A 12,488-nucleotide genomic window follows, 5' to 3' on the forward strand; every position below is an offset into this window, starting at 1 on the left:
TGAAGTACTTCGGGTACATCATGAGGAGACAGGAAAGCTTAGAGAAGACAATTATGCTGGGGAAAATGGAAGGAAAAAGGATGAGGGGCCGACCAAGGGCAAGATGGATGGATGGGATCCTTGAAGTGACTGGATTGACCTTGAAGGAGCTGGGGGTGGTGATGGCCGACAGGGAGCTCTGGCGTGGGCTAGTCCATGAGGTCACGGAGAGTCGGAAATGACTGAATGAATTAACCACAAACAGAACTATACCTCTGATTGAGAAACAAAAGGAATAATTCTCAATATTATACCTTGCTTCTTCATTCCCTAGACCAGGGGTCCTCAAACAAAGGCCCGGGGGCTGGATGCGGCCCTCCAAGGTCATTTACCCGGCCCTCTCTCTGGGTCAACCTAGGTATGAAACTACTTGAAAGCACGCAATAACAACAACAATTCTATCTCATCAGCCAAAAACAGGCCCACACTTCCCATTGAAATACTAATAAGTTTATATTTGTTAAAACTGTTCATAATTTTAATTATTGTATTGTTTTTTAAAAATATTGAACTACAAGATATTTGCAGTGTGCATAGGAATTCATTCATGTTTTTTGCGAATTATTGTCCGGCCCGCCAACAGTTTGAGGGACTGTGACCTCTGTTTAAAAAGTTTGTGGACCCCTACCCTAGACCATCTGGAAGGAACCAGGAAGTATTTGACAGTTTCCTTTTCGTGCTCCTGATATACCTTGAGAATAGAAACATAGGCTTTTTTTAAAAAAAAAAACTTCTTAATTGCTTGAAAAAAATACCCTTCTAAGAGTTTTCATCACTGATTGAAATTAGCTTTAAAAACTATTGATGTACTGTAAGGTCTTTTCCACTATTTTGAGAGTTTTGGAGAGTTTTAGAAGTTATGATCCAAACCTATCCCCCACCCTTCCCCTGTTTTCTTTTAAATTTTCAAGAGAAGTGCATCTGGGAAGACAATCCAATGACAAATCAATACATCCACTTGCTTGTGTGTATTTGAAGATGTGTTTTATCTTATAGATGCCTTTCCTTTCCTTAAAGTGATCATGTAGTTCAGAGGACTGGTGGAAGACCATTGCTAGTACAGACTACCATGATGATCAAAGATTTGCACCTTAGAATTTGACTTATGAGGATCCAGATATTTTAATGTTGTTTGGAAAGGGACAAGAAATAAATGTTGCCAGATATGGCTAGATTCTGACCCAGGCTCTTGAGCTACAACCAATGCTCCTATCACTATGTTGCTTACTGTCTTCTTTCATACAATTTGTAGCCCTGCTGTTCTCTTGGCATCTGTGGTGACATCTTTCTGGCACAGTTAATTCCTGCCTTACTAGTTTTCCTATGCAGTCTAGTTATTTGCTTGAATGAAAATTGTGGTAAATATAAAAAAGGCCTTGTACTTGACATTTTTTTTCTTGCCGTGCCTTTGTTTCTTAGCATTTCAGATAATGTTATCTGGAGTAGGGAGCATCAAATTATAGGGATTTATGAAATTATATTATCTTACTCATGTGCTCGTAGTTGCACACAAAGAGTCAAAAACCTGTCTGTACATGAGTAAGATAGTATTTTCTGATGTCTGTATTTATCAGTGAATGAAAGCCAGCAGATATCATTTCGGAAAGCTTCAAAATACTGCTTCTGCAGAGCTGCTGCAGCTGTTCATTATTTGTGAAGTATCAAAAGGTGAGGTTCCCCAAAAGGCAATCGCAGACTGGATTTGATATGTGAGAGGACAGACAAACATAAGGATAAAGGGAAATAACAGTTTATGAACACATTTACAAATACTGGAAATCTGGATTCATAGAAAGAGAAGGTCCATGCTTGTCTGCAATCCTTTTTCCAAGAAAGGATTCATTTACTTCCATTCCCATCCATGTAACTGAATCAAAAACATTTGTAGCCACAGATCTCTTTTCACCTTCATTCTTGGAAGAGAATAATTGTTTTTATTACTTTAAAAACTGTGAAACAGCAGCTGTCTTGGGCAACTCAAGTCTTTCTTTATCTTTCTGCAACAGACAATGGTTCCTAGTTCCATGTTCCAGCAGTATTTCTACTCAAGCCAACTAGAAGTGTGCAGATACAAAGTCTTTTTCAAGTTTTGAAAATGTAGTTTCTGAAAAACAAAAACAAAATTTGAATTGGTATTTCTAATAACAGTTATAAAATTTGTCACAAGGGGCATTTAGCACAAGCAAATGATTACATTATTTAAATTACAGAGGACACAAACTTTGAAACTACTTAGAAATTTATGCCACCAGCATCACACTGCTTCTGTAACTTTTTACAACAAATCAAGTAGGTCTCTCAATGCAGCCAATATTAGTTTGGGTTTTAACATAGAATGAAATTCCTGCTGAATTCTGGTGCTCATTTGAATTTTCATGAGCACATTACTGTTTTTTAGTTTAACTTACAGTATCAGCGAGAGGACATATTGCGAGCTGTAGACTTCGTTAGCCTGATTGAATCTCCCTTGTCAAAATTACTTGGGATCAGAAGTGTTATTATATTTTGTATTTATTTTCCCCCAGAGTTTGGAATTTTTGCATTTACATCCTTCATTCATTTATGTTTTATATGAACCTTAGACACATAGTCTGAATATTTTAAAATAATTTAGTGTATGAAACAAATTTTGTGTACATTGTACCACCAGAAAGCAAAGGCGTCACTATCTCAGTGACCCATGTTGACAATTTTGGATTTTGGAATATTTCAGATTTAGGAATTCCAGATAAGTGATACTTATCCTTATTATAATTTTACCTGTGTTACTTTCATTATAGCACATTTTGCCATAGCACATTTTTGGCACAATCAAAAGCTGTGATTACTCACAATTTCTACATGAAAGGAGAGGGAGAGTAGATATAGTATTCAAGTGAATACAATTAAAGAACTTTCAATTTGGGAAAACCTGATATGATGGGATGTACATAGAAAAAAATTCATTTAATGTGGCTACATTTCCCCTGTAGACCTTTCTCATTAATTTAGGAATTTTGCCTGCAGGAGAGTGGGATGAGCATGCGTCTCATCCATACGTATAATAGAGTTTATATTTCCTGGAAACTGGATGACTAGTGAGAGGTTCTTATCCTATTGAAGGGACATAGTGATTACCAGAAAGGTAGGAGCCCCAGTGGTGCAGTGGGTTAAACCCTTGTGCTGGTAGGACTGCTGACTGACAGGTCAGCAGTTTGAATCTGGGGAGAGTGGATTGAGCTCCCTCTGTCAGCTCCAGCTCCCCATGCAGGGACATAAGAGAAGCTCCCACAATAATGGTAAAACATCGAACATCCAGGCATCCCCTGGGCAACATCCTTGCAGATGGCCAATTCTCTTACACCAGAAGCAACTTGCAGTTTCTCAAGTTGCTCCTAAAATGCTCACAAAAAAACCCAGAAAGGTTCTTTATTGTCTGAATAACTTGAAGTAACAAAAGGCTGTCTGGACCAGGTTATCTTCACACATTCTCTTTCATCTTATCACTGGATTTCATCTATATGACAGACTGTTGGGAGCCTGATAATTCTAAGGATGAGGTCAGTGGGGACAGCCATCTCTGTCTATCTTCATTTGTAAAAGTGATGATTCAGGGCAAAAGTTCTGGGCACTGACAAGTATCATCAGAAGTAACTCACAATAAGTCCAGCAAGGCTGTCCAAGAAAAATCAGTGTAGGATTGGAGTCTTTAATGTGCTGTGAGTTAAGCTTGTGTTCAATGATCTGAAGGCTCATGTCTTCATGTGACCAGATTCCTAAGAAAAACTGAATAATCTGTGGGAGAGCTTTGAACAAAAGAATAAGCAGAAAAACAGAGCTCTACTTATTTCTAGTGCTTGAAAGACATGAGTTTCAAGCAATGCAGTTACCTTTAACTCATGGCTGCATCAAGGGATTTAATTTTCAAAGATTGTGTGTAAAAGGTGTTTTTACTAGTGTTTTCATGTGAAGTTTTCTGCCACATTCTAAGGAGATTTTTTCCCTCAAAAGAACATCAAGATCAAATTGTAGACAAAAATGAGCAGTGCAATAAATAACATAAGAAATTGCTTGACATATTTTACTCATAAAAAGTAACATTCAAAGTGTATTCCTCACTTTATTAAGGCAGTGCATATGCATTTCCTTTGCTGATCTTTACATCTGAATCATCTAAAGCATTACATTTACTGATTCAGACTTGGGTATCATTAAATGTATCAGTTGATTTTGATATATAAGACTATACCAACACAAAAGTCTATGGTACTACCTGCTCACTGATGCTGTAGCGCAACAATATAGCTGTTATTGCTCTGAAACAGGTTTGCAATTTTGGACTTGAGACAAGTAATTGGTTTTATTTTCATATATCCAAGTCAAAGGAAAATACATTGGCTGGATTTCCAGTCTAAAATTGCATAAAGTATGAGAAAGCTAAATAATTTATTTTTAATGAATGGTTATTCTATAAGCAATTCTGCAATGCTGGGGTAAATCTGCACATTTGTTTGCATGTATGTGGACATACACATACTATTCATCAACTGATAATGAAGTTCATTCGTTAATTTTATTGAACTGACTATAATGATATGATACATTGGGGGAGTTATGTTTTTAATCTCCTATTTATAAACTAGAGTGCATCCTATATCTCTTCATTTTAAGGTAACTGAGCTGCACAACATCAAAAACATAACTAGACTGCCTCGAGAGACAAAGAAGCATGCAGTGGCAATTATCTTTCATGATGAGACGTCAAAGACATTTGCCTGTGAGTCAGGTAAGCAATTATTACTGCATCTTCAGCTTGAGTAAATTGAGCTGCTTATGAAACAAAGCTTCAGATGGATTAAGATATAGCATTTAAACAGACTCCCTTATCTTAATGGGAAAGTGCCACCATATCTTTCTTTAGCATGCAGCATTAGGTATCTGTGTCTCTGTGTGTGTGCGTGTGTGCATGCATATTTCTTCCCCATTTTAAAAGGACTAGTTTTTATCCTTGTTTATTATTTGCCTCTATCTTGGTTTGGCCCCAGGTTGGATGGAAGACTCTTGAGACTTTCAGCTAAAATTCCAGAATTGAGTAAACAATGCCTATGGGATGTTATTAAGACAAGCAGTGATGTGAAATCTCATTTATTTGCCAAGTATTGCTGTAAGCATTTGCTAGGATAGTAATAATCCTGTCACTGAAAGAGCAGGAAAGAACAGCTAAAATTCCAGGATGTACTGAACTTCAACTTCACATTGTTTGTGATTAGATTCATTGTTCAGTACCAGAAATAAAAAATGTTTATGGTTCATTAAATTAATTGCCATTGAGGAAATTAATCATTTTTGGTTTTAAATAATAATTATTCTATAGAAATAAATGATGTTATTGAGAAGCAAATCCAGTATTGTAATTCATTAACTTTTATTCTTTACAACAATGCCTACATCTTTGTTGAAAACATAAGAAGAAGCCATTAGATCAAGGCCTATCTGGCTCAGCGTACTGATTTCCACTGTATCCAACAAGTATCCTGTGGGAAGCCCATGTTCTCTTCCATGTCGATTTTGCAATCTTGATAGTGACAATTGCCATATCTTGATAAATATATAAAGTAGTGTGTCTGTTCTCCCATCTTTAGTTTATTGAGCGATTCTGGACTCTAGTAATGTGAGAAAGTGAGTCATCTACTACAAGGCTTGAACCAATGTAACCAAGTCTGCCTTCCCCAAGGAAGGCCCTAGCTGGTGAACCAGCCAAAGGTGGGCAAAGGCACTCTTGACCATGGCAACAACCGGACTTTCAGGAGCAATGTGAAAAAGTACCCCCAACCTATAAATGGAATCTTTCAGAACCGACTGTGATCTCAATCCTAGATTTGTTTGCCTACTGACCAGAGCACTTGCATCTTGTCTGAATTAAGATTCAGTCTGATTTACTCATGTCCTTTACTGCATTCAGAACAACCACAGTTTTGTTGACATCAGTCGTAAAGGAGATATACACATGGTTATCATCAGCATACTTATAGCAGACCCAAAAAGCTCTGAATGACCTCTCCCAATGGCTTCATATAGATTTAGAAAAGCATAGAGGCAGTATTAATCCTTGTGGAAGTCCACAGGTTAAATGGCCAATATGCTGTTTGGATGGAACATAGCCCTCTTTCAAAAAAAAACTTTCAAAAAAACTTAGAACCTCCACCTTCTAACTGGTCTGTCCTAGAAGCTTTAATTAACTACAGCAGACATAGATCTAACAACTTATCCATATCATCATGCTGAACAAACTGAAATACATAAAAACTGGTCAAGTATGTCCCACAGTTGCCTTCCCAGAATCTACCTTCGACATGGAATCCAAGTCTGATCAAAACCAAGCAAGTATGTGTTTTGTTGCAGCACTTTTCTGAGGGTTTCCCATCAGTATTCTGATGGTTAGCTTGCAATAATCCTTTAATTATCCAGAACAACTGCACTGGACAAGATTGAATTGATGTAAAAGAGGCAGCAGAGTAGGTTCGAAAATTGTTTCAATCTATTCTCAAACAGATTCACCTTCTGTCTTTCTCCACCATCACTCTAGTCGTCTACCCACATTATTATCCTGGGCTCCTCAGAAGACCAAGGAACTTGTGTTCTGCATCCAAATAAAGAACTCTTGAGAGCAACTATGTCAATTGACCAGACCATTCTTCAATTTCAAAGCTCAACCAGAGCACCAGCAGAAACACTAACTCTAGCATCTGAATTCAGGAATCCTTCCAGATCTGTTTGGAGTCCCTACAAGTCTGTTGTACGTAACTGTTGATCCTCTGAAACAATTCTAAAAGTCCAGTGAGGGAAGATTTCCGTTTAAAGAAGTAATTGTTATCCCTCTTTAGGAATACTTTTTCTTCAGTGTACTTGATAAACACAACCCACCCACCCCCCAAAAAACCAATCAATTTTTCTTAATTTATTGGTTTTTGGACCTGTCCCTGGGGTTATTTGGGACACTGATTCAGAAAACTGATTCAGAAACTGCACCAGCTCTAGTTCCTTAGATATGGTTATCATGATTTTCTATGGGTGAACAGTTAGCGACTGGTAGATTACATTATGTCCTGTATTTCAAAAACTAGAGCTGATGGGGTGAAACTGGTGCCAGTTTTTGAATCAGCAGGTCAGATATACCCAGAATCAGGGCTAATATTGGAAGCACCAAAATGTGTGTTGGCCAGTGATTTATCTGTGATGCTGTTTTCCATTGGTTTAACTAGAATAGATATTAAGATAGCTGGTTCATAATTTCCTGCTCACTTTCATGTCTCTTCTGTAAATATGTCAATAAAAACCACTATATATATTCAAATCTTAGAAATATGAACTGTTGTAAGACACTTGAACTATAGCAAGCTGAATACTATGGAAAGTTTCTAAGGACAGTGAGATTTAGAATTTATCCATGTATATTTTTATACAGTAGTGCTGTGGAAGTATAACTAAGGAAGATATTATAATGGAACTCAAAAATGAGTTTCTTAGAGAGGGCCAAAGTCAGATCTTTAAAGACTTTAACTGTGCTCAGTTCAAAAGATGTGATGAGATTGAACCCAATCAGTTGTGGGTTTCCTTCCCAGAGTATGAGAACTGCCTACCATCATTAATTCAACCTTCTCTAGATTCTATTACACATAGAGGTCATTTTGTTCAGTATGTTGGAGTCAAACAATTCAGTATCTTTTCATCCAGTACTTTAAAATTATAGCTTAACAGAAGAGGAAGTAAGAAGGAAAAGAACTTCATAAAAGATTTTAAGCCATATTTGTTTTAATAATAAGAGTAGTGACTTTTGGAATGATAGTGGATTTCTACATTGAGCTGTTTTATCTGCAGGTGATATAAATTTGATTTCAAAATTGAAACAAAGACATTTTGATCACAAATCTCTTGATCTTTCTTAATTTTTCTGAAACATTTAGGAAGGGCTGTTTTGTTTCAAAAAGATTCAGATGCTGGCTTCCCAGTTCATATTTCAGTGATTCATAATTCCGAATAATCTGAATCTCCTGAAATACGAAACAACCTCTGAAATTTTGCACACCCCTATTCTGGAATAATTTTTATTTTGGCATTTTGGATAAAGGAAGCTCCATCTGTATAAAACTTGCAAAATTTGGAAGCCATGGGGGTGGTGAGGGGAGAAAAAGGCTTGGATGAAGGACTCCCAAAACGTTCTATGCCTCACCATTCCGATACATGACTTCTCTGAACTGGCAATCTATTTCACTGATTCCATGAAAATGTTACTGAGAGACAAGACCTACATATGTAACAAATCTACACATGACTCCAACTTACTTCTCGCCCACTCAGGTTTGCCTTGTATTACTGATGTGACATCTGCTGGCCATGTGTTAAGAGACCTCTGAAGGATATATGTCAGCATAGTGGCAGACCTCCAACCTCACCAAGGAATTGTATTTCCTGCAATGCTTTAGTCCAGTGGTTCTCAACCTGGGGTCCCCAGGTGTTTTTGGCCTTCAACTCCCAGAAACCCTAACAGCTGGTGAACTGGCTGGGAGTTGTAGGCCAACAACATCTGGAGACCCCAGGTTGAGAACCACTGCTTTAGTCCCTCCAAAATGGCCTGTATGGGATGCTGGGAATGCACTCTTAAAAGAGGGTTCTTTTCCATTTGTAAATTGAAGAAATTAAGGAGGCGTTCTTTCTTAAATTAAGGAAATTAAGCAAAACAAACCTTTCAAGAATAGACCTTGTGTCTATGTTATAACTTAAAATACAAGTAGACTTTTCACAATTCATTATTCTACACACTGCTGATTTCATTTGAAAAACATCAGAGGAGCAAACATCAAATCATTTTGGAAAGCCATGGTAAATCTTACAGATGTAAATGGCTAGGGATTTAAGTCATCTAAGCAGTAAAGACTATATTGTTAGTGCTCCCGATGGGCTAGATTGTCATTAACTCCCATGAGGCATAATTGTGGAGGCAAATCAAGTAAACCTTTGCTGATGATATATATTCATACATGTGCTAAGTTCATGGATTCTCAAGAGATATAATACAGCCAGGGACTGTATTATTACAATTTGCCACCATCTGTAGTTTTGTTAAATCCAGGTAGAATTGCAAGAAGTTGGCTTTTTTAGTCAAAGGAGTTTGCTGGAAATAATATCTGAACTGCATTTTATTTCGTTTTCCAGGTTATATGAAGTGAATTAAACCACCATGTTTAGCCAACTGATTTAATGTTGCCAAACTAATATATTTATCTTTGTTGTTTAATGGCTTTTTTGCATCAATTGCAGAAAGAGATAAAGATAGAGAAAGAAATAAGATTATTAGATCATATAGGTTCTACCATAGCACTATTGCATAAACCTGAAAGGACATCATGTTTTGCTGTTCTTGCAGATTGCTCATAAAACGGAGAGGATTGGTTTTGTAAGAACAATCATAATCTAAAGGCAATGTGTCAGCTTGCATATCACAAAGCAAAAAGGAATAATTTATTAAATTCTTTTGTCCAATTCATACATGTTTTCCATTTATGTTTTGCCTTTATCTGTGCTGGGCAGGAAAATTCCTCTGTTTGGCTACTGACCAGAGCTAGACCTACTTTGCTTCACCAAATTTTCTGGAATGTGTGTCTTCAATTTTAGACGTTTTTGCTAGTCTTAACTTTACATTCACAGAAAATTCAAAATTTTAACAAAATGGATAAAGCTTCTTCAAAAGTAACCATAGCATAACATTGTGTTTCTTAACGCCCATCCAGACAGTACCTTTATCCCAGGAGCTCCTAGTTTAAAATGGAGGATGACCAAACAATGCCTAAAGTAAAAGAGGGTTAATTTGAGACAAAGCAGAAAAATCCTGCTTTATCTTGAATTAATTGGACAGCCAATTAGACCCATGCCTTTGTGAAAGGTTTATGTCTAATGGACTATGGGCCCTGTATGAACAGGCTCACGGGGAGTCCTGGGACATCCCTGGGGCCTATCCGTACACCCATCTTGCACCTTAATGGTTTCTGGAGCCCAGATATGTGAGATGGCCCCCCTCCCTCTCCCCAAAACCCCTCAGAAAAGTATTTAAAAAGAAAATAACTTACCCAGCCGCCATTAGGCCTTGCAGCACACTTCCTGGAATGTACCTATTATGCACAAAGAAGCATAATAGGCAACCAGGTTGCTAACTGGTGCTTCTTACAGAGAGCGGTCAACCCTCCTGTTTAAGGAGCTCCACTGGCTGCCGTTCATTTTCCGGTCCCAATTCAAGTTTCAGGTTCTTACCTACAAAGCCCTGAATGGTTTGGGACCTGCCTACCTGCGTGACTGCATTTCTGTGTATGAACCCACACGATCTCCGATCATCTGGAGAGGCCCTGCTCACGCTCCCACCTCCTTCGCAGGCATGATTGGTGGAGCGAGGGAGAGGGCCTTCTCGGTGGTGGCCCCCCGACTCTGGAACTCACTTGCCAAGGACATCAGACATGCCTCAATGCTGGCAGTCTTTAGGAGGAGCCTGAAAACGTGGTTGTTCCAGTGTGCCTTCCCAGAATAAGGAAAACTCTTAGCAATATGTCCTCAAATGCATTTTAACATTGATTTAGAATTGCCTGCGTGCCTCATCTTTCTTTGAAAATCCTATCCTAGTTATACCCTATCTTGTTCATGCCTAGCATTATTTTTTAATTTTTAAATTATTACATTGGGCCCGGCCATAGGTTTGTAAATCTTGTATGTTATTGTTTATTTGTTTATTTTTTGTTTATGAGATTGATTTCAATTGTTTTGTATTGATTATTTTGTTATTGCCTTGTTTATTGATGTACTATGGGCTTGGCCTCATGTAAGCTGCACCGAGTCCCTTGGGGAGATGGTAGCAGGGTATAAATAAAGTTTTATTTATTTATTATTATTATTATGATCAGTAGGTTCCAAAAGCTTAGGAAATCACTGGATCTTAAAGTTGTGGCAGCAAAACAGCCAACATCTGTAGCCATTGGGCTTTTGTATTTCATCATGTATGCTGGAAAGAACTGGCATTTTTCAGATTGCAGTCATTTCATGCCAGTATTATGGCCAATTTCCACCTACGGATTAAAGAAAACCTTCAAACCTATCTAGACTGGCCTTCAGTTGTCAAGTATACAGTCTGCCACCAAGGAGAGACTTACTTGCTTGATAGAACATGCTAAGATTTATGTTTTGATAGTCCAAAGTCACCACCACAAAAAGGCAGTTGGAAGATTTCTGGAGGAAAAGATGCGCTTGATGCAAATTCTTTTTAGTTCAGTTCATATAATAAAGAAACAAGTAACAAAACAATATTTTATCTATGTATGAAATTGTTTATTGTCTTTAACATTTCCAAAAACTGCAGTCAGCAGATAACAAAACTGACTTTTAAGAACAGTTTCCCCTAGTTAGAACTTCTTTGTGACCAGATACCCTTCCTAAAAGCTGACATATTTTACAAAGCTTACCAAACTAACTGTTGAGAACATTTTTGATCATGATTGCAAGATGACATAAGACTTTTACAGATTAGCAATTTTACCATACAAAGTTGTTGAATGAAGTATTATATTCTATCCAAACTCATCAAATATTGCATATAACACTGTCTTTGTTGTGGTTCAAAATACTCCATGTTTATTGCCCTGACATAAAGAAGGGTCAGAGAGTATATTTCATGGTGTCATGGCAATTTGGGTGAAAAATTACCATCAGTAACTTTTCCATCAAGGAATTAGCAAAGAAAAGCTTGATCCTGTTTGGCACTTTGAATGCAAACAAAGTATAAATTATCCTGGCCCAAAAATGCATGAGTAACAATGTCTGTTTTTTTAAAAAAAAATAAATACATTTGATGTGTGTTTATTATATACCAATGAAATCACTGTGATTCTCTCTCTCTCTCTCTGACGTGTAAAATACAGAACTTTTACCAAGAATTTCATTTATATCAACCCAAATGTTTAATGCATAGATGCATAGTCTTTCTTTTCTAACCATGGAAGATTAAACTAACCATCCTTCTCATTTTCTTTTTTTCTGCCTCTTTCTAAATAGCCTCTACTTAGAGCCCTCAAAGTGTACTCATTACATACTAGTATTTTCAGATAAGAGAGATAAATAAATTGTGATAGATGGGTAAGTTTGTTGTATAATTAAGTCATGAGATGGAAAATTATGAAAGGGTTGTGATTCATCTGATGGGCCAGTCACCCACCCAAGTAAGGAAGTAATGTTATATTCTGAGAGATAAAAGTACTTCAATCCCAAGACTGATATTTGGCCCACACTACTGCCTGGGCAAGCACTGTCATTTGCTTTAAATGACTGACTATTTCTCTGTTCAGTTAATGAGTTTGGAAAGCTGAACATGAGTCAGCCTAATCCATCCAGACTTTAGCAGGGTCAGGCACTAAGCCTGGAGGGAAATTACTCAA

At 37.3% G+C, this 12,488-nt stretch overlaps 1 protein-coding gene across 3 annotated transcripts in view; it reads left to right on the top strand.

Moving 5' to 3' along the window:
* DOK6 (docking protein 6) overlaps positions 1 to 12,488 on the top strand; it is a 369,307-nt gene that overhangs the window by 125,978 nt on the left and 230,841 nt on the right. For all 3 annotated transcript variants that reach the window (XM_060774998.2, XM_060774997.2, XM_067467476.1), the window contains exon 3: positions 4,690 to 4,804. In XM_060774998.2, coding sequence (XP_060630981.1) covers positions 4,690 to 4,804 — 115 coding nt within the window. The remainder of the gene's footprint in view (positions 1 to 4,689; positions 4,805 to 12,488) is intronic.

Source organism: Anolis sagrei, chromosome 4 (assembly GCF_037176765.1).
Source record: "Anolis sagrei isolate rAnoSag1 chromosome 4, rAnoSag1.mat, whole genome shotgun sequence".
NCBI classification, from domain to species: domain Eukaryota; kingdom Metazoa; phylum Chordata; class Lepidosauria; order Squamata; family Dactyloidae; genus Anolis; species Anolis sagrei.